The 24,290-nt window shown below is 36.4% G+C and overlaps 1 protein-coding gene across 3 annotated transcripts in view; it reads left to right on the top strand.

Moving 5' to 3' along the window:
* LOC137771532 (glutamate carboxypeptidase 2) overlaps positions 1-24,290 on the top strand; it is a 59,201-nt gene that overhangs the window by 19,853 nt on the left and 15,058 nt on the right. For all 3 annotated transcript variants that reach the window (XM_068554996.1, XM_068554995.1, XM_068554997.1), the window contains exons 5-12: positions 1,848-1,973; positions 3,121-3,307; positions 6,256-6,349; positions 16,452-16,550; positions 16,832-16,917; positions 18,526-18,645; positions 20,832-20,914; positions 22,574-22,637. In XM_068554996.1, coding sequence (XP_068411097.1) covers positions 1,848-1,973; positions 3,121-3,307; positions 6,256-6,349; positions 16,452-16,550; positions 16,832-16,917; positions 18,526-18,645; positions 20,832-20,914; positions 22,574-22,637 — 859 coding nt within the window. The remainder of the gene's footprint in view (positions 1-1,847; positions 1,974-3,120; positions 3,308-6,255; positions 6,350-16,451; positions 16,551-16,831; positions 16,918-18,525; positions 18,646-20,831; positions 20,915-22,573; positions 22,638-24,290) is intronic.

Here is a 24,290-nt window from a genome sequence, read left to right as displayed (position 1 = left end):
CTCTGACATAAATCACAGCAAGATCCCTTTTGACCCACCTCCTGGAGAAATGGAAATAAAAACAAAAATAAACAAATGGGACCTAATGAAACTTAAAAGCTTTTGCACAGCAAAGGAAACCATAAACAAGACCAAAAGACAACCCTCAGAATGGGAGACAATATTTGCAAGTGAAGCAACTGACAAAGGATTAATCTCCAAAATTTACAAGCAGCTCATGCAGCAGCTCAATATCAAAAATCAAGCAACCCAATCCAAAAATGGGCAGAAGACCTAAACAGATATTTCTCCAAAGAAGATATACAGATTGCCAACAAACACATGAAAGAATGCTCCACATCACTAATCATTAGAGAAATGCAAATCAAAACTACAATTTGGTATCACCTCATGGTCAGAATGGCCATCATCAAAAAGTCTACAAACAATAAATGCTGGAGAGGGTGTGGGGAAAAGGGAACCCTCTTGCACTGTTGCTGGGATTGTAAATTGATACAGCCACTATGGAGAACAGTATGGAGGTTCCTTAAAAAATTAAAAAAGAACTACCATACATAAGACCCAGCAATCCCACTACTGGGCATATATACCCTGAGAAAACCATAATTCAAAAATAGACATGTATCACAATGTTTACTGCAGCACTGTTTATAATAGCCAGGACATGGAAACAAACTAAGTGTCCATCAGCAGATGAATAGGTAAAGAAGATGTGGCACATATATACAATGGAATATTAGCCATAAAAAGAAACGAAATTGAGTTATTTGTAGTGAGGTGGATGGACCTAGAGTCTGTCATACAGAGTGAAGTAAGTCAGAAAGAGAAAAACAAATACTGTATGCTAGCACATATATATGGAATCTAAAAATTTTTTAAAAAGTGGTTTTGAAGAACCTAGGGGTAGGACAGGAGTAAAGACACAGATGTAGAGAATGGACTTGAGGACACGGGGAGGAGGAAAGGTAACCTAGGACGAAGTGAGAGAGTGGCATGGACATATATACACTACCAAATGTAAAATAGATGGCTAGTGGGAAGCAGCCGCATAGCACAGGGAGATCAGCTCAGTGCTTTGTGACCACCTAGAGGGGTGGGATAGGGAGGGTGGGAGGGAGATGCAAGAGGGAGGGGATATGGGGATATATGTATACGTATAGCTGATTTGCTTTGTTATACAGCAGAAACTAACACACCATTGTAAAGCAATTATACTCCAATAAAGATGTTTAAAAAAAATCCAAAAAATAATAATAAAAAATAAAGGAGGGATACATTTCTCTTCAAAAATAATCTAGGGAGTAGGTGAGCAAAAAAAATGTGTGAAGAACACTGATCTAATCTAACAGGCCATTTTACAAATGATAATGTTAATACTCCGAGATGTTAGAATACTCGCACGTAATCCTGAAACCAGACCAGTAAAGCAGTATTACCTGACATTTCTTTTTTACCTGGTGGTGTGAAGACCCATTGTGAATATACTTCAAAGAGAATACAGCTCTCATCTAGGGCTTTTTCACCTAGGGTATCTGGCCCCTTCCAAATTGCAGTGTGTATATTTATGTGCATTTTTCTGGCGAACGCTTCTATAGTTTTATGGTCACTTTACAGGAGACATCGACATAAACAAAACTTAATAGTTAATTCACAAGTCTCTACCCAGGTAATTGCCTTCTCAATTCAAGTTCATTTCTCTGTTGAATCTCTTACCTGAGGCTCATGCTGTTCTGACCCTCTTGCATACTCTTGTCTCTTACCTCTTTCAAAGATGTGAAACAGTCTTCACGCAGAAAAACCTCTTTTATTAAATCTTACTTGTACTAAGTCATCCGTGATCTCAACAGGGTGACCTAGTCTATGTTAACTACGCACGAACTGAAGACTTCTTTAAACTAGAGCGGGACATGAAAATTAATTGCTCTGGGAAGGTTCTGATTGCCAGATATGGGAAAATTTTCAGAGGAAATAAGGTAAAAAATAATCTTTTTATTCTTTTCCACAAAAATAAAAAGTTATATTGTACCTTACATGGGTAGAACCACATCCTTAAAACTTTTAGAAGACTGTGATCTTCTCATACTCTGTACCAGCCCACCTAATAGGGAAGATACATTTTCTAGCTTATAGACAGGGGTTTTAAACTGGGTCATTGGAATTCGGCCAGTGTAGAAGTTCAGGGAAACAGAACAGGTTTTTTCCATAACTACACATTATGCCTGTGGTCTACAAAGAAGTATGCATTTGATTTGTTGTTAACCTTCAGTATCTTTGTTTTAAATGTTACCTTTGAAAATATTTACTAAATTAAATTTTAGTATTAATTCTTATTATAGGTAATGAGAGAAACCAATTTATACACAGCAGTTTTGAAAGTTACTATCACTTAATTTGGCTTGATTTGCTAATATTTTTTCCTCTTTTGTGGGAAGTTAAATTTCAGAAATATTCCCTCTCAACCATAGAAGAAATGGGAATCTAGTCTGTGGAGTCTACTTGCTTATTGTGCTTCTAGACTAGAGGAAGGAAATAGCACATACTCACTACCACTAATATGTACATTTTTTTTATATGTACATTTTTTAAAAAATTAATTTATTTTTATTTTTGGCTCTGTTGGCTCCCCGTTTCTGTGCGAGGGCTTTCTCCAGCTGCCGCAAGCGGGGGCCACTCTTCATCGCGGTGCGCAGGTCTCTCACTGTCGCGGCCTCCCTTTTGCGGGGCACAGGCTCCAGACGCGCAGGCTCAGTAGTTGTGGCTCGCGGGCTCTAGAGTGCAGGCTCAGTAGTTGTGGCGCACGGGCCCAGTTGCTCCGCGGCATGTGGGATCTCCCCAGACCAGGGCTCGAACCAGCGTCCCCTGCATTGGCAGGCAGATTCTCAACCACTGCGCCACCAGGGAAGCCCTATATGTACATTTTAAAAATCTGCTGCTCTGATGGCTGATTCAGCCCTGGAAACTCATTTTTAGAGCTTGCAGTAGGAAAAAGAAAAAGCCAACTCTCTGTGAGATGTCCCTTGTTGTAAGTCTAAGGATAAAAGATTGAAGATAAGGTTTAGCTACTTATTTAAGAGTAATTTTGAGTAACCAACCTAAAATAAGAAAGACTGTCTTTTCCAGGTTAAAAATGCCCAGCTGGCTGGGGCCAAAGGGATCATTTTGTACTCGGATCCTGCTGATTACTTTGCTCCCGGGGTGGAGTCCTATCCAGCTGGTTGGAATCTTCCTGGAGGTGGTGTTCAGCGTGGAAATATCTTAAATCTTAATGGTGCAGGGGACCCTCTCACACCTGGCTACCCAGCAAATGGTGAGTGACCAGGCCTTAATCATCACAAAAACCTTAACATTGTAAAGTGATTTTACCAAAGGATTTCCTTTGGCACATGGATAAAGTATGTCTTTTTCTCGTTCTCTTTGTATCTAAGAATAAAGGATTTCGAACTCAGAAAATTGTTGGTTCGGGTCCCTTATCCCTTATTTGGAATCCTTGGGTCTGATAAGTCTTGAAATGCAGACATTTTCAGATATTTAAAAGTAATATGGTGCATATACCATTTCTTGCGTAACATTCACATAGGAGGCTGGAGCATAACATGGGAAGCAAGCATGTAAATATTTTTGCAGTAAAATATATGAATAATCATATTAAGCAGAGGAACGTAAGTAATATAAACAGTCTGTCTACTCAAGTCAGATCTTGCTTCCAAATTAGTTTACATCAGATCATGTTTTGTTGACAAGTAAATTCCCCCCAATTAATGGATTTCACAGTTTTTAAAATTTCTAGTTGTAGATAAGGGATAGTAGAACAAAAGAAGTTCTACAAATCCCTGAAATGACATTTAGAATTTAGAGCCTAGAAAATGCTTATTGTATCATTGCTGTATAAAGACAATAGTGATCACTTTCAAGGAGTATTTCCTAAATGCTAGCTCTTTACATGCATTAACAACCCTATAAGCTTTGTTGTGTTATTATCTCTACTTGACAGAGGAGGGAAGCGAGACTAGAAGTAAGCAATCTCTGCCCTAGACCATCACACCACTAAATGAGGAGTGGGGATTCAAATTCAGATGGTCTGGCTCCAGTCCACATGTTTGTCTTATGCTGAAATGCTCTGCTGTAAAACAATAGATCATTAACAAAGGGAGCTAATTTATTTTGAATGTACTCAGCTAGTTGATGACATTTACAAAAATCTGTGATCATTTAATTTGTGTGGTTTAAAACTAAGGTGTATACCTTGGATAAAATAGGTTACCAAAGTATCCATGGCATTTCCATATTTATATTTCATCTGGATTTTCTATCAAATTGTAAACTCCTTTAAAGTTTATGCATTTTGGCTTCGTAAATCTTCTTGGAATATAGTACATTATCATAGATCTTTTTATAAGCAATACATATTATCCTATAATAAAATCACATAAGTCTACCTGAACTTTACTTACTTAGCCTTTTTATTCCCAAGTTTTGAAAAGTGCAACTTCTCCCCAGCTCTGTTGGTTATATAAAGTTAAAATTGTGAACATAAAATAAGATTATCTGGACTATTTCTGTTTATTATCCTCAAATTTAAAAGATGACATTGTAGAAAGAAAAATCATGTTATCCCTGTGAGGCTTGCATTTGTTGAATTCCCTTTTGTACCCTATTTTTTTTCTTTTCCTTTTAATTTTACTTTTTATTATGGAATAGTACTAACATACAAAAAAATAGAGAAAATTATCACCACTTTGTCAATCTTATTTTATCTCTTCGTCTTCCCTTTTTGCATTATTACCCTAAAGAATTTTAAAACAAATCCCATGCAACATATTATTATGTGATTTTACTATAAAAAGAATAGCTTTTGCAATCACCTAAAGATCTTATAATTTAAAATTTTGAAGAAAAAAATGGAAAAATGGCTCTTATTTTTCTTAAATCTGAAGAAATGACAGAAAATGTGTTTTTATTTTGAGGTAGAGTTTACATATAACAAAATGCACAGGTCTTGAGTTAATTCAATAAATTTTTTAAATTGCATGTATCTATATCACTCAAAATAAGATATAGGACATTTCTATGACTCCAGAAAGTTCTCTGGTGCCCCTTTTGGTCAATTTTTACCATATCCCCCTAGAAGCAACCACTTTCTGATATCTGTCATCATTGATGAGTTTGGTTTTGAATTTCATATAAATGGAATCAGATAGTAACTATTCTTTTGTGTGTTGGTGGAAAATCAAATAACAGTCAAGCTAAGAAGAAAGAGAAGAGAATTTTATCTGAGTCAAACTGAGGATTATAACCCAGGGAACAGATTTGCAGAAGCTCTGAGAACTGTTCCATTGGTCAGGAGTTAGAGATGCAATTTTATACGTTTCTGAGACAAAGAATTTATGTGTTATATTGACAGGTTAGCATTCTACCTAAAGTTGATCAAAGATGTTTTGGTCAGTTATGTATTGACCAAAGGCTCCAGAGGGAGCCTTTGGTCAATACAACTCCCTGTATGGGATGAAAAAGAAATTAAAATAACCTTAAAATTACAATGCTGGTGTCTGAATAAAGCAACCATTTTTCTTAAAGGTTGATTACATCCTCCTGTTTGAGGAGGTCTGGTTAATGTACAATACAGATGCACATTGCACATTGGGAAAGGCCTACCACAAAGTGGGCATATTATTTTTTTTCTTTCTTAGTTTGATTTTCCAGTCATAGAAAAATTTATGATTTTTCCTCATCATTTGCCTTGCTGCTCTCACTCAGTACAACGATAAGAGGTTAGTCATGTTGCTGTGTGTGTTAATAGTTTCTTCCCTTTAATTGCTGAGTAGAATTCTATTATGGGACTGTTCTACAAATTGCTTATTCATTCTCCTGTTTACAAACAGCTGGACTGTGTGTGTCCCATATGGGCTACCTAGATTCAGCTGCTATGAGCAATTTTGTGCAGGTCTTTTTGTGGACATATGTTTCCATCTTTCTTGAGTAAATAACTAGGAGTGTAATTGTTCTGCCATAGGGCATAATTCTATATAACATTACTTTTCAAAGAAGTTATTTAAAGTGACTCTCTAATTATACACTCTTACAAGAATGTATGAGAGTTTCAGTTGCTCCACATTTTCGCTAACATTTGAAGCTGTCTGTCTTTTTAATTGTAACAGTTCTAGTAGATGCAATTTAAGAATGTGTTTAATGTGATTTTCAGAGAACATTTTGAAAGGGACTCCATTTTTATTAGAAGTATGTTCAACTTTTTTTCAGAATATGCTTATAGACGTGAAATCGCAGAGGCTGTCGGTCTTCCAAATATTCCTGTTCATCCAATTGGATACTATGATGCACAGAAGCTCCTAGGGTAAGTTTGTAGGAAACAAACAGTTGGCTATTGGGGTAATTCTCTTTACTGGCCATCTTCAACTTTCATGCTTTTATCTCCATTATTCGATACTGAAGTTTTCTGTGCTCAATTTTTACCATACCCCCCTAGAAGTAACCGCTTTCTGATATCTATCGTCATTGATTAGTTTGGTTTTGAACTTGATATAAATGGAATCAGATAGTATCTATTCTTTTGTGTGTTGGCGGAAAATCAAATAAGCATACAATTTTATCACCATTTTATAGAACAGTGGTTCTAACCTGGGATTTGCTTTAAATACTGGTATCCAGTGTGTGACAGCCATGAAAGTGAGTCTTTCAGATCATCAGCTGTGGGGAGTGTAATTGATAAGGTGCTCCACTGTGTTTTGAAATCCATTACCCTGTTTGTGTCAAGGCCATGCTTCTCATAGATGCTCCCAGTCAGTAACTAAATGTAGCAAGGGTACTAAATGAGACCCAATACTGGGAGGCATGGGACTCCTCTGATGGGAGACTCTGGCTCAGGACTCCCTGACAGCCTTGCTATCAAGGGATTCTGCCACCAGCACTCTTCTTTCTTCTCTTTCTCTTTTACCCCATTTCTGACCTGCATTGCAGTCTGATGGCTTTCTCAGCCTCTCTTAGCTCCCTTGCTATTTCCTTCACACGCCTTTCCCCTAATAAATCTCTTACTTATTGAAACCTCTTATTGTCTACTTCTTGGTGGACCTGGAATAATGCCCTTTGAAAGCATCTTCCATTGATTTTCATCTTTATCCATCCCTCTTCTTCCTCTGCTTTCATTATTGAAGCTTCGCCAAAGTTGTTATTGTTTAACCTGACATTGGAGCTCTTTCCTCTTTCCTGTCCTGCTTTCTCTCATCTGCATGTCCCTTCTTCTCCATTATCCTTGAGGAGGGGAGAGAGCACTGACTTCTCTGAAAGTAGAATCACTGGAGACCAAAGCATCTGGCCAGTTAGTCCCTTTTCTTCTTTGAGTTTAAGACACTCTTAATCATTTTATTCTAGAATGTATAAGAAAACTTTTTTATGACCTAGTTCAGTGCCCTCATTTTTACAGGTGAGGAGGCTGTCATCAGAGAATTGGAGGTGTCTGTCCAATTTAAGGGCAGATTAAGGAATAGCAAGCGCCCTGGTCTTTTTTTCTTTTGAGCTCTTAGCTTTACCACATGGGTTAGGATTCAGGATGGGGCACAACTTTTGAGGGCACCACGGACTATGTGTTTGTGTAAATATAAAGTCTAAATATTCATTATATTTAAAAGATGAACGTGATTGTAGCTTTACTTGTGATAGCGGAAAATTGTAAACAACACAAATCTTCAATAATTGATAAGTAGTTAAATATATTACTGTCTATGACAGTACATGAAGCCATTAAAATATATGTTGTACAAGAGTATTTAACAATGTGGGTACATGCTTATGCTATACTATTAAATGGAAAAAGTAGATTTCAAATATATATATATATAATATTATATATATATAAAATAATCCCTAAATTATAAGTTTTAAAAAGTGAACCCATATTATCTTTGTAGTTAGAAAAAGAATGCATGGAAGGAAAGAAGGAAAGATCATACAGAATTGGACGTGAGGTTTATTTAACCATGTCTACCATTTGACTGCTCTGGTAAACTAGTTGAATTTGGCTATGCCCTAACTGGGTAGTAGAATTATTAATACTTGATCAAAATAATTACCAAATGTATTTAAGTCAGCTTTAGTAAGTCATTTTGTAAATGCAATCATCATTAAATAACATAAATTCTATGGAAGTATATTTTGCATTCAAAACACCATGATTAAAAATGAATTTTGGATGTACAGAAATGTATTAAAAATGTATTTGGAAGGAGGAGATGATCTGTGTATACTAAAAGCAATAAGATAGTTTCTGTTTCACCATCCATACCTTCTAAGGTATAGTGAAACATTCTACAGACTGGAATTTAGTCATAAAATATTTTAAGAACATGTAATTTGTTTATGAATTTCATTGGGAGTATTTACTCCCTCTGCATAATTATCAAGGGAGTGTGCTATGTATCCATTATAGTCAGTTCTCATATTCCCACAAACGGTTAGTAGTGTAACATTATGTATTAATTAGAATAGACAGTATTTTACAAATTGGATATATCATAAAATGAAAGTTTCTTAATAAGTATATGAGAAGAAGAGGAGAGACATAAAGTTATATAATGGCCCAGGTATGCCGAGAACTTTAATAAAAAGTTGATGAAGTGTGAATTATAGAAAAAAGAAAATTGTGTTTACCTAGGTGGGAGAAAAGGGGAACAGTGTGTATGTTCTTTCTTATTCTTTTTTGCATCTGTACTGCAGGGAATGTGGTTACATGGTTTCTCTTTGTCTCCCTGAGTAGCTACCAGGATTATAATGACAGCAACGGCAATACTAATAAAGACAATGATAATAGCATCTAACATGCATAGAGTGCTAATTATATTCTAGCACTTACTTTTTGCTAAATGGTTACATACTGTTTATCAATTCACCCATAAAACAACTACATGGGTTAGTATTGTGGTAACTAATTTTACAAATAAAGAAATCAAAGTTCAGAGAGTATGTGATAGATCTGGGACCCAAACTCATGTCTGATGTAAAAGACAGCTTTGTTGAGCATCACTTATTCTCTATTCAACAGCACAAGCATTTAGTAGGCACCTCTTTGTCAAGGCACTGTCTCATTCTTGTGTCTCTGCTCAGAAGACCTTTAATGGCTTCCTACGGCCTGTCCACTCAAGGTACACTTATGGAATGGCTTCTTTTTGTCAAGCTCTGTGGTAAAAGTATGATTTATATATAGGCTTTGTTCTCAGGGGCCTCAAAATATAGTATAGAAGCTCACCGCTTAATAGAGGCTACATGACAAACCATGAAATTCTAGCACATCATTTTCTGCCCATCTAGCTTGTTCCTAATTTTTAAGAATTAAACTCGTTATTTTGAGATAACTGTGACTCACATGCATCTGTAAGTAGTACTAAAGAGTCCCTCTAGGCCATTTACCCAGCTTTCCCCAATGGTAACATCTTGCAAAGTATAGTAAAATATCACAACCAAGATATTGATATATTTTTTTTTATAGTCATGACACAAAACATTTCCATCATCACCAGGATCCCTCATGTGGCCCTTTTAGCCACACCCACTCCTCTCCTGTCCCCCTCCATCCATACCCTCTGACCTTAACTCCTAGCAACTACTAATCTGTTCACCATTTCTATAATTTCATCATTTTAAGAATGTTATATAAATGTATACCCTTGTGGGATTTTTCTTCACTCAGCATAATTCTCTGGAGATTTGTTCAAGTTGTCGTATATATAGTTTGTTTTCTTTTTAATACTGAGGAGTGTTCCATTGTATTTGGTATCACAGTTTGTTTCACCATTCGAAGGACAACTAGTTTGTAGCTATTATGAATAAAGCTGCTACAGATAATCGGGTGCAGATTTGTGTGTCAACATAAGTTTCATTTCTCTGGAGTGCAATTGCCGGGTCATATGATAATAGCATGTTTACTTTTTTAAGAATCTGACAAATTTTTCCATAGTGGTTGTATCCTTTTACATCCTATCAGCAATATAAAAAAAAATACAGTTCTTCCAATCCTTTTATAAGCACTTGTATTCTGACATCACAAAATACTTCGGGTTTGTCTTGTATTTTCTTTCAATATTTCTAGTTTTCTGATAATTTTCATCATGAATGGATGTTGAATTTTCCCCAGTTTTTTATTGTTGCTGTGGTTGTTTTTTTTCTGCATCAATTATTTTGATCATGTGGTTTTTCTTTAGCCTGTTAATGTGGTATATTACACTTTTTGATTTTTGTATGTGGTATCAGTCTTGCATTCATGGAATAAATCTCACTTGGTCATGGTGTATAATCCTTTCAAAATGCTGTTGAATTTGGTTTGCTAGTATTTTATTAATGATTTTTGTGTCAATATTCATATTTATCTTTAGTTTCCTTGTGATTTCTTTATCTGGTTTTGGTGTCATGGTAATGTTTGTCGCATAGGGTAACTTTAGAAATGTTCCTTCTGTTTTTCTAAAGAGCATGTGAAGGATTGGTGTTTATTCTTTATTGATCGGTAGCATTCAGCAGTGAAGCCATATGGGCTTCTCTTTCTGAGAAGTTTTGATTACTTGTTATAGCCTACTTACATTTTCTCTTTCTTCAGTTTTGGTAGTTTATATCTTTTCAGGAATTCATTTCATTGAGGTTAATTTGTTGGTATATAATTGTTTATAGTGTTCCCTTATAATCCTTTTTATTTCTGTAAAGTCAATAGTAGTATTCCCTCTTTTGTTCCTGATTTTCAGTCTTCTCCCCTTTTTTTCTTGGTCAGTCTAGCTAATGATTTGTCAGTTTTGTTGATCTTTTCAAAGAACCAACTTTTGCTTTCATTCATTTATCTTTTTTTTTTTCTAGTTTCTATTTTGTTATTTTTGCTCCAGTCTTTATTATTGCCTTTCTTATGCTTGATATGAATTTAGCTTGCTTTTCATTGTTGAATTTCTTTAGGTGGAAGATTAGTTTATTGATTTGATAGCTTCCTAGTTTTTTAATATAGGTGTTTACAGCTATATATTTCCCTCTAAACACTGTTTTAACTGCATCTCATAACTTTTGGTGTCTTATGTCTTCATTTTTATTCATCTCAAAGTATTTTCTATTTACTCTCATGATTTTTTTCTATGAGCCATTGGTTATTTAGGGTCAGTTGTTTAATTTTCATATATTTGCAAATTTTCCAAATTTTTTTCTGTTATTTTTTTTCTCAGAAGTTTATTTTAATTGCCTAGCAACACATTATAATAAATTGCTCTCAAATTAATTCTTTGGCTTCAGTGCAGAATCATTTATTAATGATGATGGCAGTCAGCATCCATACATGGCTATTCTTAGAACACTGCTGTCTTCTTTTTTCTTTCTCTCTTTTTTTTTTTTTATTGGAGTATAATTGCTTTACAATGTTGTGTTAGTTTCTGCTGTACAGCAAAGTGAATCGGCTATATGTATACATATATCCCCATATCCCTTCCCTCTTGGACCTCCCTCTCACCATCCCCCCATCCCACCCATCTAGGTCATCACAGAGCACCGAGCTGATCTCCCTGTGCTGTACAGCAGGTTCCCACTAGCTGTCTATTTTACACATGGTAGTGTATATATGTCAATCCTAATCTCCCAGGTCATCCCACCCTCCCCTTCCCCCAATGTGTCCACTGTCCATTCTCTATGTCAGCCTCTCTATTGCTGCCCTGCAAATGGGTTCATCGGTACCATTTTTCTGGATTCCACATATATGCATTAATATATGATATTTGTTTTTCTCTTTCTGACTTACTTCACTCTGTATGACAGACTCTAGGTCCATGCACATCTCTACAAATGACCCATTTTCATTCCTTTTTATGGCTGAGTAATATTCCATTGTATATATGCACCACATCTTCTTTATCCATTCATCTCTTGATAGACATTTAGGTTGATTCCATGTCCTGGTGGTTGTAAATAGTGCTGCAATAAACATTGGGGTGCATGTGTTTTTTTGAATTATGGTTTTCTCAGGGTATGTGCCTAGTAGTGGGATTGCTGGGTCATATGGTAGTTCTATTTTTAGTTTTTTAAGGAACCTCCATATTGTTCTCCATAGTGGCTGTATCAATTTACATTCCCACCAACAATGCAAGAGGGTTCGCTTTTCTCCATACCCTCTCCAGCATTTATCGTTTGTAGACTTTTTGATGATGGCCATTCTGACCAGTGTGAGGTGATATCTCATTGTAGTTTTGATTTGCATTTCTCTAATGATTAATGATGTTGAGAGTCCTTTCATGTGTTTGTTGGCAATCTGTATATCTTCTTTGGAGAAATGTCTATTTAGGTCTTCTGCCCATTTTTGGATTGGGTTGTTTGTTTTTTTTGATATTGAGCTGCATGAGCTGTTTGTATATTTTGGAGATTAATCCTTTGTCAGTTGCTTCATTTGCAAATATTTTCTCCAATTCTGAGGGTTGTCTTTTTGTCTTGTTTATGATTTCCTTTGCTGTGCAAAAGCTTTTAAGTGCAATTAGGTCCCATTTGTTTATTTTTGTTTTTATTTTCATTACTCTAGGAAGTGGGTGCTGTGATTTATGTTTTTCCTGTGTTTTCCTCTGAGAGTTTTATAGTGTCCTGTCTTACATTTAGGTCTTTAATTCATTTTGAGTTTATTTTTGTGTATGGTGTTAAGGAGTGTTCTAATTTCATTCTTTTACATGTGGCTGTCCAGTTTTCCCAGCACCACTTATTGAAGAGAGTGTCTTTTCTCCATTGTGTATTCTTGCCTCCTTTGTCATAGATTAGATGACCATTGGTACATGGGTTTATCTCTGGGCTTTCTATCCTGTTCCATTGATCTATATTTCTGATTTTGGGCCAGTACCTTACTGTCTTGATTACTGTAGCTTTGTAGTATAGTCTGAAGTCAGGGAACCTGATTCCTCCAGCTCTGTTTTTCTTTCTCAAGATTGCTTTTGCTATTCGGAGTCTTTTGTGTTTTCATACAAACTGTAAAATTTTTTGTTCTAATTCTTTGAAAAATGCCATTGGTAATTTGATAGTGATTGCAATGAATCTGTAGATTGCTTTGGGTAGTATAGTCATTTTCACAATATTTATTTTTCTACTCTAAGAACATGGTATATCTCTCATCTGTTTGTGTCATCTTTGATTTCTTTCATCAGTGTTGTATAGTTTTCTGAGTACCGGTCGTTTGCCTCCTTAGGTAGGTTTATTCCTAAGTATTTTATTATTTTTGATGCAATAGTAAGTGGGATTGTTTCCTTAATTTCTCTTTCTGATCTTTCATTGTTAGTGTATAGGAATGAAAGAGATTTCTGTGCATTAATTTTGTATCCTGCAACTTTACCAAATTCATTGATGAGCTCTAGTAGTTTTCTGGTGGCATCTTTAGGATTTTCTATGTATAGTATCACGTCATCTGCAAACAGTGACAGTTTTGCTTCTTCTTTTCCAATTCGTATTCCTTTTATTTCTTTTTCTTCTCTGATTGCCACAGCTAGGACTTCCAAAACTATGTTGAATAATAGTGGCGAGAGTGGATATCCTTGTCTTGTTCCTGATCTTAGAGGCAATGCTTTCAGTTTTTTACCGTTGAGAATGACGTTTGCTGTGAGTTTGTCATATATGGCCTTTATTATGTTGAGGTAGGTTCCCTCTATGCCTACTTTCTGGAGAGTTTTTAGTATAAATGGGTGTTGAATTTTGTCCAAAGCTTTTTCTGCATCTATTGAGATGATCATATGGTTTTTATTCTTTAATTTGTTAATACGGTGTATCACGTTGCTTGATTTGCATATATTGAAAAATCCTTGCTTACTAAATTCTTTATACTACAGTTGGGTTAGTAAAAGGTTTGTATGATTAATAAAGAGATGATATGATTTCAGCCTTTTAAATTTATTGAGATTTTCTTATAGCCTAATATATGGTCTATCCTGAAAATTGTTCTAGGTGAACTTGAATATGTATACGTATTCAAGTATGTATTCATACTCAAGGCTTTTCTTGGGTAACGTGTTTTATATGAGCCACTTGGCTTTTCTGGTTTGCCAGCTTCTTCAGCTCTATGTCTGAGATATGAGAGCCCACATGAAAACCCAAGGAACTCACCACTTTGTCATTTCTTGTACCCTGAGGTCCTGAGCTGGTTTATTTTCTTTTCTCCACCTTTCAGAGTCTTATGTTTATTTTTTATGTATTTATAGTCCAGGGAATTTAGTTGTACTCAGCAGGATGAATAGGGTAAAGTGCATCTTCTCAGAAACAAAGTCTCACTGCTTTTCAAGCTTCTCTGTTATGGTATCCTAATCATCTTATACCCCAGCCAGATTAATCACCATGCCTTACTTTTGCTCTGACTCTTCGGCCTTTGTGCCTGTTTACATCATACATTGTACCTGGAATGCTCTTTACCTCCATCTTCCCTGCCCACATCTTACTCATTCTTTAAAAATCCAGATAAGTGAAACCTCCTGTAGAAAGAAAATTATTTCTGATCCCACAAGGGGAATCAAGCTCTCTTTTGTCCTTCAGAACTTTATCTATCATATATCATGCTGTGTTTTATATCTATCTTTTTCTGACTTATAAACTCTTTGGTAGAATGACCATGTCTTATACATATTTGTATTCCTTAGTGAGTACAATACAGTACCTTGAGCATTACAGAGAACAAATCTTTGCTAAATGGACAAATAAAGTTTAATATGCTACACAATATAGATTTTTAAATTCAGTGTTGTTTATAGATATTTATTGAGCATCTATGATGTATCAAATCCTTTCAAAGACATTTCCAATATTTTCTGAAATTTCTATGATTTGAAATTTAAATATTCAACCTGTTAATTTTCACAGAATTTATTTTTTATTTATATAGTGAAAGAGGGACCTAAAGAAAATTATATCCCTGATTAATTATCCCAGTGAAATTTAGTGACTAAAACCTCAGTTCTCCATAGATGTGCGATATTTTCTTGTCCTTGTGGGGGCACTGTAATCTTGGCTTTATATTTTATTATTTTCTGGGAATATGGACTCTTCATTACCTTCCTTATAATATGTAATTGACTTCCTGATGAATTTGCACCTTGTTTTATTTTTCACATATAGTATATTCTAGGTCAAGCTGAGCTATTCACATTACCTCAACTGAGTAGGCAGGGAATAAGTACCTGTGTGCAGGCACAGAAAAAAGGAGGAAACTACAGAAAATGTTTCACTGTAAATCATAGGGTGCATGCAGGTATGTGGACCAGAGATGGAGCCATAAAAGACAGGTTGATGTTTTTCACTCTCTTAAGTTTGTCTGGAGCCATCTTCTTCAATCTGCTTCTAGGTAGCAAAAGTACATTTGGTTTCCATGCCCAAATCAAGAATAAGTCAATCCATGCTCTTAAACAGTAAAGGAAGATATGCTGAAATGAAAGAGCAAGAACCTCACCGTTCCACAGATATTATCATATTATTTTTCTCAATCACCTGCTGAGAGATAACCAGGGCTAGTGGTATATATGGGCTGGTCCACCTGAATCTTTCCACCTTTTTGAATTAAAAAAATAAATAGTGTATAAAGCTTTGAGGGGCTGTTGGTTGAAGTGACATCCCTTCCTTCGCCCTTCCTCCCTCCCTAATAGATGTGTGCAAAAGTACTTTGCAAAGGATGACCATACATGTGTTTGGGAATGTATTTATCAGTGGGAGAAATAACATAATGGGAAATTCCGAAGAGTTTGACACCTGCTGTTTCTTCAGAGCATGCTCTTGAGAGCACTTTTCACATGGTTTACTGTTGGAAACTGGTAACACAGAGTCCAAATTCTTGCCAACTGTTTGAATCTCGATTGTGCCACTAATCAGCTGCTTGACTTTGGGCATGTTACCTAATCTCTCTAAGCCTCACCCTCCTTATCTCTGAAGTGGGGAGTAATAGCAGAACCACCTCATAAGAGGTGTATTAAGAGTTAAGGGCTTCCCTGGTGGCGCAGTGGTTGGGAATCTGCCTGCCAATGCAGGGGACACGGGTTCGAGCCCTGGTCTGGGAAGATCCCACATGCCGCGGAGCAACTAAACCCGTGTGCCACAACTACTGAGCCTGTGCGTCTGGAGCCTGTGCTCCGCGACAAGAGAGGCCGCGATAGGGAGAGGCCCGCGCACCGCGATGAAGAGTGGCCCCGCTCGCCACAACTAGAGAAAGCCCTCGCACAGAAACGAGGACCCAACACAGCCAAAAATAAATAAATAAATAAATAAATAAATAAATAAATAAAAGGCAGTGTAATACGAGATTAATCTACTAAAAAAAAAAAAAAAAGAGTTAAATGGCATATCCCTATGCAAAGCACTTTGTACTACCATGACTCATAGAAGCTATTATGAGCAGGCACTCAAGAAAACAAGTTCAAGGACATTGTAACTTATAACTTCAAAGGTTTCCTTCAGCTAATAATATTTTTTGTGTTCAACAGAAAAATGGGTGGATCAGCACCACCGGATTACAGCTGGAAAGGAAGTCTCCAAGTGCCCTACAATGTGGGACCTGGATTTACTGGAAACTTCTCTACCCAGTTAAGAGACTATTTTTATTATAACTCTCTTTAGGGGGGAGGAAACCTTTTTCAAAAAACAATTACAGAGGATGACTGAGAAGTAAAATCTACTACCAGCAGGAGACATAACAACAGGTTGAAAAGGGCAATACGCATATATCCTCACAATTGGACAATTGGTCAATGTAATTATTGCCTGTGCGCATTTAGAAATATTCAAAACAATGTCAGATTTAAAAATTGTGGGTGGCAAGCTGTTAACCAGTATTTTTAGCCTGTGCCCTTTATTTTTGCATTAGCAAAGTCAAGATGCACATCCATTCCAACAATAAAGTGAAAAGAATTTACAATGTGATTGGAACTCTCAGAGGGGCAGTGGAGCCAGGTAAATTGATCATTTGCTCAGCAAATATCGATCGGGCAATTCTTCGGTGCCAGGTACTGCTCTGAGCTCTGGGAATGTAAGGTGAACCAAGCAAAGCAACTCTCTGTCCTAATGGAACTCACTTAAACACAAAATAGATCAATAGGAGGTAACTTTACATTGTGATGCATGTTGTGAAGAAGGTAAATGTTGGGACTAGATTGGTCAGATGACCGAGGTTGTTGATAAACTATGCATGCTTCAATTAAAGGACCAAGGGAGGAAGAGCAGGGAGAGATGGTTTACAGGTGTTTAACCTGAGCTTTCTGGATTTCTTTACCACATATTTTGCCTGGAGAAATATCTTCATTACAACGATAAGTAACACTCTTAGAAAATTAAGATAACCTGAAGTTAATGAATCCTTTACATGGTTTTTTTTTACACTGGAATGGGTTGAATATATATACATGTGATTTCCATATGATTTCAGATAACCAATGATACATTTGAAAATAATCTTACTTTATTATGTTTGATTCCTTAGGAACTATATGGTTATATTTCCTACCCAAACAGACAGAATTAAACTGAATATCTTTTGTACAAGTAGCCAGTACTTTCTTTCAGGGATAAAGAATATTGATATGCTTCCAATGAGCACTAAACAATGTACAACTGACTATTTATTGAATCTCACTGAGTACATATTTTGTGCCAGCTCTGTGCTAGGCTTTGGGGATGGAGGGATTTTTAAAAAAGACACAGACCAGAGACAAGAAGACCCCTACATTTAAGTGTGGTAAATGCTTTTTTTAAATCCTTTTACTTTTTTTTGCACGCAGGCTTTTCTCTAGTTGAGGCAAGCGGGGGCTACTCTTTGTTGCGGTGTGCGGGCTTCTCATTGCAGTGGCTTCTCTTGTTGCGGAGCACAGGCTCTAGGCACTCAGGCTCAGCAGTTGTGGCTCACAGGCTCTAGAGCACAGGCTCAGTAGTTGTGGCGCACGGGCTTAGTTGCCGTGTGGCATGTGGGGTCTTCCCGGACCAGGGCTTGAACCCGTGTCCCCTGCATTGGCAGGTAGATTCTTAACCACTGCGCCACCAGGGAAGCCCCGTGGTAAATGCTTTATCAATATGAAAAGACTGCCCAGAAAGCTGGATAGGGGTGCGATTCCCTCTCCCTGTAGAAAATAGGAACAGATCATAGAGAGGTAGAATCTTTGAGCTGTACCTTAAAAACTAAGTAGAAGGAGTAGGAAGTGGAGAAATCGTTAGTTGGCCACTGTGTTCTCTTACTCTGAAAATACTGGAAACATAGTGTAAATAGGTAAGAGAGGAGTAACAGAGAATTATATAAAGAAGTGGATAAGGATACTTTTATACTCACTTATCATTACTTATATACTTAAAATTACTGTAATTAATTGAAATATACATTTGCTTATCACATTCATATTTTCTTCATACATCAAATTCAGAACAAAGTGATATATTTACAAAAGTCTTCAGGAACCTTTGCTATCTTAACTTGAGTCCTGAGTGCTTTGTGTTTAGATGCTATTGAGTCATTTGCAATTTCCTCTATTCTTGACCTGGAATGGCAAGTAATTTTGCAATGATGCTTTCTAGACAGATATGTCATTCTTGGAGGTCACCGTGACTCTTGGGTATTTGGTGGCATTGACCCTCAGAGTGGAGCAGCTGTTGTTCATGAAATTGTCAGGAGTTTTGGAAAGCTGAAAAAAGAAGGTAATGTAAACAAAAAGTAAAAAGACCATGTTTTCTGAATCTCAGTTTGGTCCTCAGTAAAGTGAGTATAAAAATACCACCTCATAGGTTTGTGTGAAACACAACAGAGAGGCTGCATGCAAATTATATCATCTTAGTAGCATAGAGTACTTAGTAGTGCTTAATAGCAGAGCGTAGCTTTCAATAACTAGCAGCTATATTACTTATGTTGGTTAATGATATTGTTTATTCATTTTTATATATTCATTTTTAATAATTCATTTATTTATATAATAAAGTTCATATTTTTTATATTTATATATTAAATTATAATCTGAAATAAAGGAATTATACTATTAGTGGTTTCTCTGGCAACAAAGAAGGTGGAGATGGGTTTCTTTACTGGAGAGTAGACACCAGATTTAGGTCATAAGCCAAAGCGTCCTGGTCTGAGAAATGTGAGCAGGAGTTCCTTGGGATCTTCCAGCCTCAGGCCTCAGGTCAAGTACATCAACTGACTGAGGGGATGAAAGCTTATTCAGAAAAATGCTGGTCTTCCTGCTTAATAGGATGCCGTCAAAAGTTTGATATCTGCACTCTCACACCCCCAGCTTTGATTTCTCTCACAGAATTTAAGATTATACTACTAGCACAGTCACTTCAGTCATTTTAGAATCTTCATATGAAAACCAAAATAAAATTGAGTTCAAATGGTTACTTTTTAAAGTAAACATTACATACTGAGAACAGAAGGTCTACTTTGTTTACTGATCCTGCAAACAAGGTGTCTACGGGCTGTAAATGTGATGCATACATATTTTTTTTAGCAACAATGAATGTGGTAAAAATATGTTACATTTGCCTGGTACTTACTTTCTTAGAGAAACAGTGTTATCTATTTTGAACTCATAGGATGAGGGATATGTTTAATTATTTCTGTCTTCATTTTACAAATAAGTTAACTGAGGTTTCCAGAATCAAATAATTCACCCAACGTTTTGTAGCTGGTGTGTGGCAGAATCAGAGAACTAGGGTTAAAATTCAGATTTCTGGCCCCCAGTCCACAAAACAATGATGTCACTCTTTGAAATCAAATGTAAAGGTGCTCTATTCTTTTTTCCACACAGCTATCTTATTTTTTAAGAAAATAGAACTATGGAGACCTGAATTTACATAGTTTGTGAATCAGGTTGTGTTTAATAGTATTGCAAAAAGTTTCATGATTTTGCCAGAAGATTCCCGTGGTAAATACAAAGCACCACTATGACAATTACAAAGTATGCCAAAAGGCTGCAGTGATGGGGAATAATAATTCATAGGAGATTTAAATAATGCTATTAATATATTTAACAAAAATGAAGCTCTGGACTCAACAGCTAGAGGGATATATATCCTTAAGCACAAATGAAATATGTACTCAAACAATAACAACTTACATGCCTGGAGCACTTGTTCAGTGCTATATTTATAAATATTATTCCATTTAATCCTCCTAACAATCAAGGAGTGTTATCTTTTCTCTGCTCTTCCTGGTATACAGGTGAAGAAACAAGAGGCCTAACAAGTTTGAGTAACATTCCCTTGGTCATACTGCTAATAAGTGAAAGAACCAGGGCTTGAAATAAGATCTTTCTTTAACTTCAAGATCAGTGTTTATAACTCCAAGCCATATGACCGTCCTAATGAAGGGTGTACTTTTCAGCAGCAGCAGACACTAGTGTTGCGAATGGAGCTTCTGTTGACTAATTCTGGCAGAGAATGGAGTGAAATCACACAACCAGCTGACATTGAACAATTGTTTGTGTGATGCCAACACCGCATGGAAGAGTTGTAAAGGATTTTCTCTCAGTTCTATTGTCTCAGAGCACAGACCACATCCAGCATTTTCTTCTTTCACTCTAGGCAGCTGCAGACCACAGATGGCTTCCTAGCATAGGCAATCATTATAAACCTATTAGACTATTTTATGATCTCACAGGATTTTTACCATGTCTGCATTTCCCCCTTTTTCAATACAGATGTGCTCTTTTGTATTGACAGATAAGCTTTAAAATCTTTCAAAAGGAAGTTAAGTAAAGATTGTCACCATAATTCACCCTTCCTAAACAACCAATCAATTTTTGCTGTTGTTACTCTGCTGGGCATGGTGATGTCTTGGCAATATTATGCATTTTCCCAGCTTTTATAAGTATGCACATATATTTCAGGATGGAGGCCTAGAAGAACAATTTTGTTTGCAAGCTGGGATGCAGAAGAATTTGGTCTTCTTGGTTCCACTGAGTGGGCAGAGGTTAGTTGATAATTCGATATAACATACATTTTCATAATAATAAAGCAGTTAGTATTTAATTCACAAGAATGTAAGAATAACTGGTCAATCCAGCCAGAAAATATTCAAACTTTTTTCCGGAAAGTCTGAAGCAACATATTCTTGTTCAAAAATCAACGATAAAAATTTTTTCGTCACTTGAGAACTAAGTTTTGTTTGAACTTTTAAAGCCACTTAATGTCAATTGTGGAAATAATTTTATCTTCGTTGTCTGGGAGTGTGATAGTAGCTAAGTAAATTCACTAGAAACTGGACATCATAATAAGATATAATGTTTTAATTTTTTCAAATTAACTCCTAAAGCTAATCACATTTAAATACTACTTGAGCTTGTACTGTCTTCCTCATATCGTAATGACCTACTCTAAATCATGCTAAAAGTGAAGTGGAATGCCCCACCACAGAATATTTACTAGGCTCCTTGGAAAGTAATTTTACCTGCATGCATTGTTGGCTTTGTGTAATAGAAGTGTTACTTGTAAACATATGCAAAATTAACATCCCATTAACTTCTAGTCATGCTATAAATATTTACTTGGCTCCTATTATCTAGGAATTATGAGAAGCCCTGTAAGCTTCAATTTTCTCTGGGGTAGAAAAAAAAGTAGTGTTCCTGTAGACAAAGATTTATGCTGGCATCAAGAAGAGCCTAGGGACTTCCCTGGCGGTCCAGTGGTTAGGACTTCGCCTCAGTGCAGGGGATGCGGGTTCGATCCCTGGTCAGGGAGCTAAGATCCCACATGCCTTGCCGCCAAAAAACCAAATCATAAAACAGAAGCAATATTGTAACAAATTCAATAAAAACTTTAAAAAAAAAAAAAAAAAGAAGAGCCTAAATATTTTGAGGGTGTGATTTGCCTCTTTCATCTTACTTTCATTACCTAGAGCTGCATGTTTTTTCACTTTATTTCTTACAGTCAGGACACTTAGAAAATTGCTTGTTTTGGAGATTCATAATCCACTTATATCAAAAAAAATCCTGCTATACTTTGTCAGTGTTTTAAAGCTGAGGAAAAAAGTTTTAAAGTTTTGACCAGTAGATGGTGTCATAACACAGGAGAACTTAATTTGAGGGATTAAACCATAGTGTGGTTAAGAAATCAACCCCTGGGCTTCCCTGGTGGCACAGTGGTTAAGACTCCACCTGCCAATACAAGGGACACGGGTTTGATCCCTGGTCCAGGAAGATCCCACATGCCGCGGAGCAACAAAGCCCACACACCACAACTACTACGCCCACGTGCCACAATTACTGAAGCTTGCACGCCGCAACGAAGAGCAGCTCGCCGCAACTAGAGAAATCCCGCGCACAAAAGCCTGCGCACGGCAACTACCCAATAAAAAAAAAGAAATCAACTCCTTTTCCACTCACTGTATTATGAATGTGGATAGTCTCATCTCAAATTTTAGTCTTAAAAATGTTTTGCTTGTTATTTCTTACCAATGACCTTTATTGAAATTCTTTCAAACGTATGCTTGAAAATCTTACATGTCAAATTTGGGGTGAACTTGGGCCAACTTAATTCAGAAACCTCCATACAGTAAATGTAGATGTGCATTTTTTTAGAAAGGGGTTATGGCTATTTGTTTGTTTATTTATTTATTTATTTAATATTATAGGAGAATTCCAGACTTCTTCAAGTGCGTGGTGTGGCCTATATTAATGCTGATTCTTCTATAGAAGGTGAATATTATTGGTTTCATAGGAAAATATATGATCTTGGTAGTAACAGCAGTTTAGTTCGTAAATTATGCACTAACTAGGAATGCAAATCCATGAACAGGTGGTGAGGGAATTTGGTTTGTCATGCTCATGGCAGCTGTGAGCTCTAGGGTGCTGATTTGGGCTCTCCAAACAACACTCTATGATTTGTTTGTTTCTTCTGGCAGATTACCTTATCTATGGTAGGAATTCAGTGAATATCTGTTAAATGAATAAGTCAGTTATGGAACTAAAGATTTCTATGATTTTAGAATGGGGTAACAAAAAGGTATGATTTAACTACTGTCATCATAATATCATGCATACAAATTTTGAAAACAAATGCTGGTTTCCCAGATTTCATCTTTCACCAAGAATTTTTTCGTCTTAAATATTTTTTTCTTCAATTCAGCAAATATTTACTAAGCACCTCTCTATGCAGTGTACTTTCCAGGATTTCAAAGGAATTAGGCGTTAGTAAAGAATAGTTTAGTACTCAAGAGTTTAAGACTCAGTATAGATGATAAAATAAATCAGTCTAGGATTCTAATATATGCAGGTACTCTCAGAAGGATATTATCAGACTGATCTTGGAGTTCAGAAGAGAGAATGATAGCAACGTCAGGAAAGGCTTGAGAAATGAGATAGGCATCGAAGACAGGCCTTTTAGAATGGATTTGCTTTGATAAACAGAGATTCAAACTAAGGGACAATCTCAAGTCGATTTTCAAGAAACTGAAACAGTCCATTGTCACTCACTATACTGTAGCCCTGCACGAATCTTTCTGTCCCTTGACCACATGCAACTTCTCAGCCGTTGCAACTGCTGTTCTCTGTACTCAGATTGCTGTTCGACACACCATCTGTTTAATTCTTATTCTTACAGTCTCCCCAGGAATGTTACTTTTTTCTGGGAAACCATCTTTGTAGCATTCATCACTGCTGTTATTAAGTAATTATTTGTTTTATAAACCCTCTCCCTTCCTAGACTATATTTTTCCTCCAGGAACAGGCAGGATCATACTTCTTCATTCCTGGATTCTTAATGTCTTATTAAATAAATGGTGTTTGCATGGGTGCAACAAATGAATGAATAAATGAATGAAGGGTGGACTTATAGAATATTTTCTTTAGTTTATTAGTAAATCTGCCATGTCAAAAATAGTTGGAGCATTGCATATTGATGGAGGCGCATTGGCATTTACATTTTCTTCTTTGTCCACGCATCTGAGCTGCACTGTCCCCTAAGTTAGTTCGTGCGTTTCAGTTATCTTTTCTTCCTTCCTCTAACTTTCCTTAGTTAGTGGCTCAGGGCTTGGCCTTATTCCCGGCACTGCTACTTTCTGTTATAGTTATGTGACCTCAGGTTGTTACTTTCTCACCTCTCAATAGAGTTACGAAGAGCACATATCTCAAAGGCTCTTGTAAGGGCAAAAGAAGTTAATATTTGCAAAACTCCCAGACTTGTGCCTTGCACAGGGTAAATGTTCAAAAATGTTTGCTTGGATTATTATTATCCTTATTTATTTATTTACTGGCCATGCCACACGGCTTGTGGGATCTTAGTTCCCTGACCAGGGACTGAACCCCAGGCCCCCGGCAGTGAGAACACACAGTCCTAACTACTGGACCACC

Source organism: Eschrichtius robustus, chromosome 11 (genome assembly GCF_028021215.1).
Source record: "Eschrichtius robustus isolate mEscRob2 chromosome 11, mEscRob2.pri, whole genome shotgun sequence".
NCBI lineage: Eukaryota > Metazoa > Chordata > Mammalia > Artiodactyla > Eschrichtiidae > Eschrichtius > Eschrichtius robustus.
Note: the sequence above shows the minus strand (reverse complement) of the source record. Positions and strands in the feature narration are given on the sequence as shown.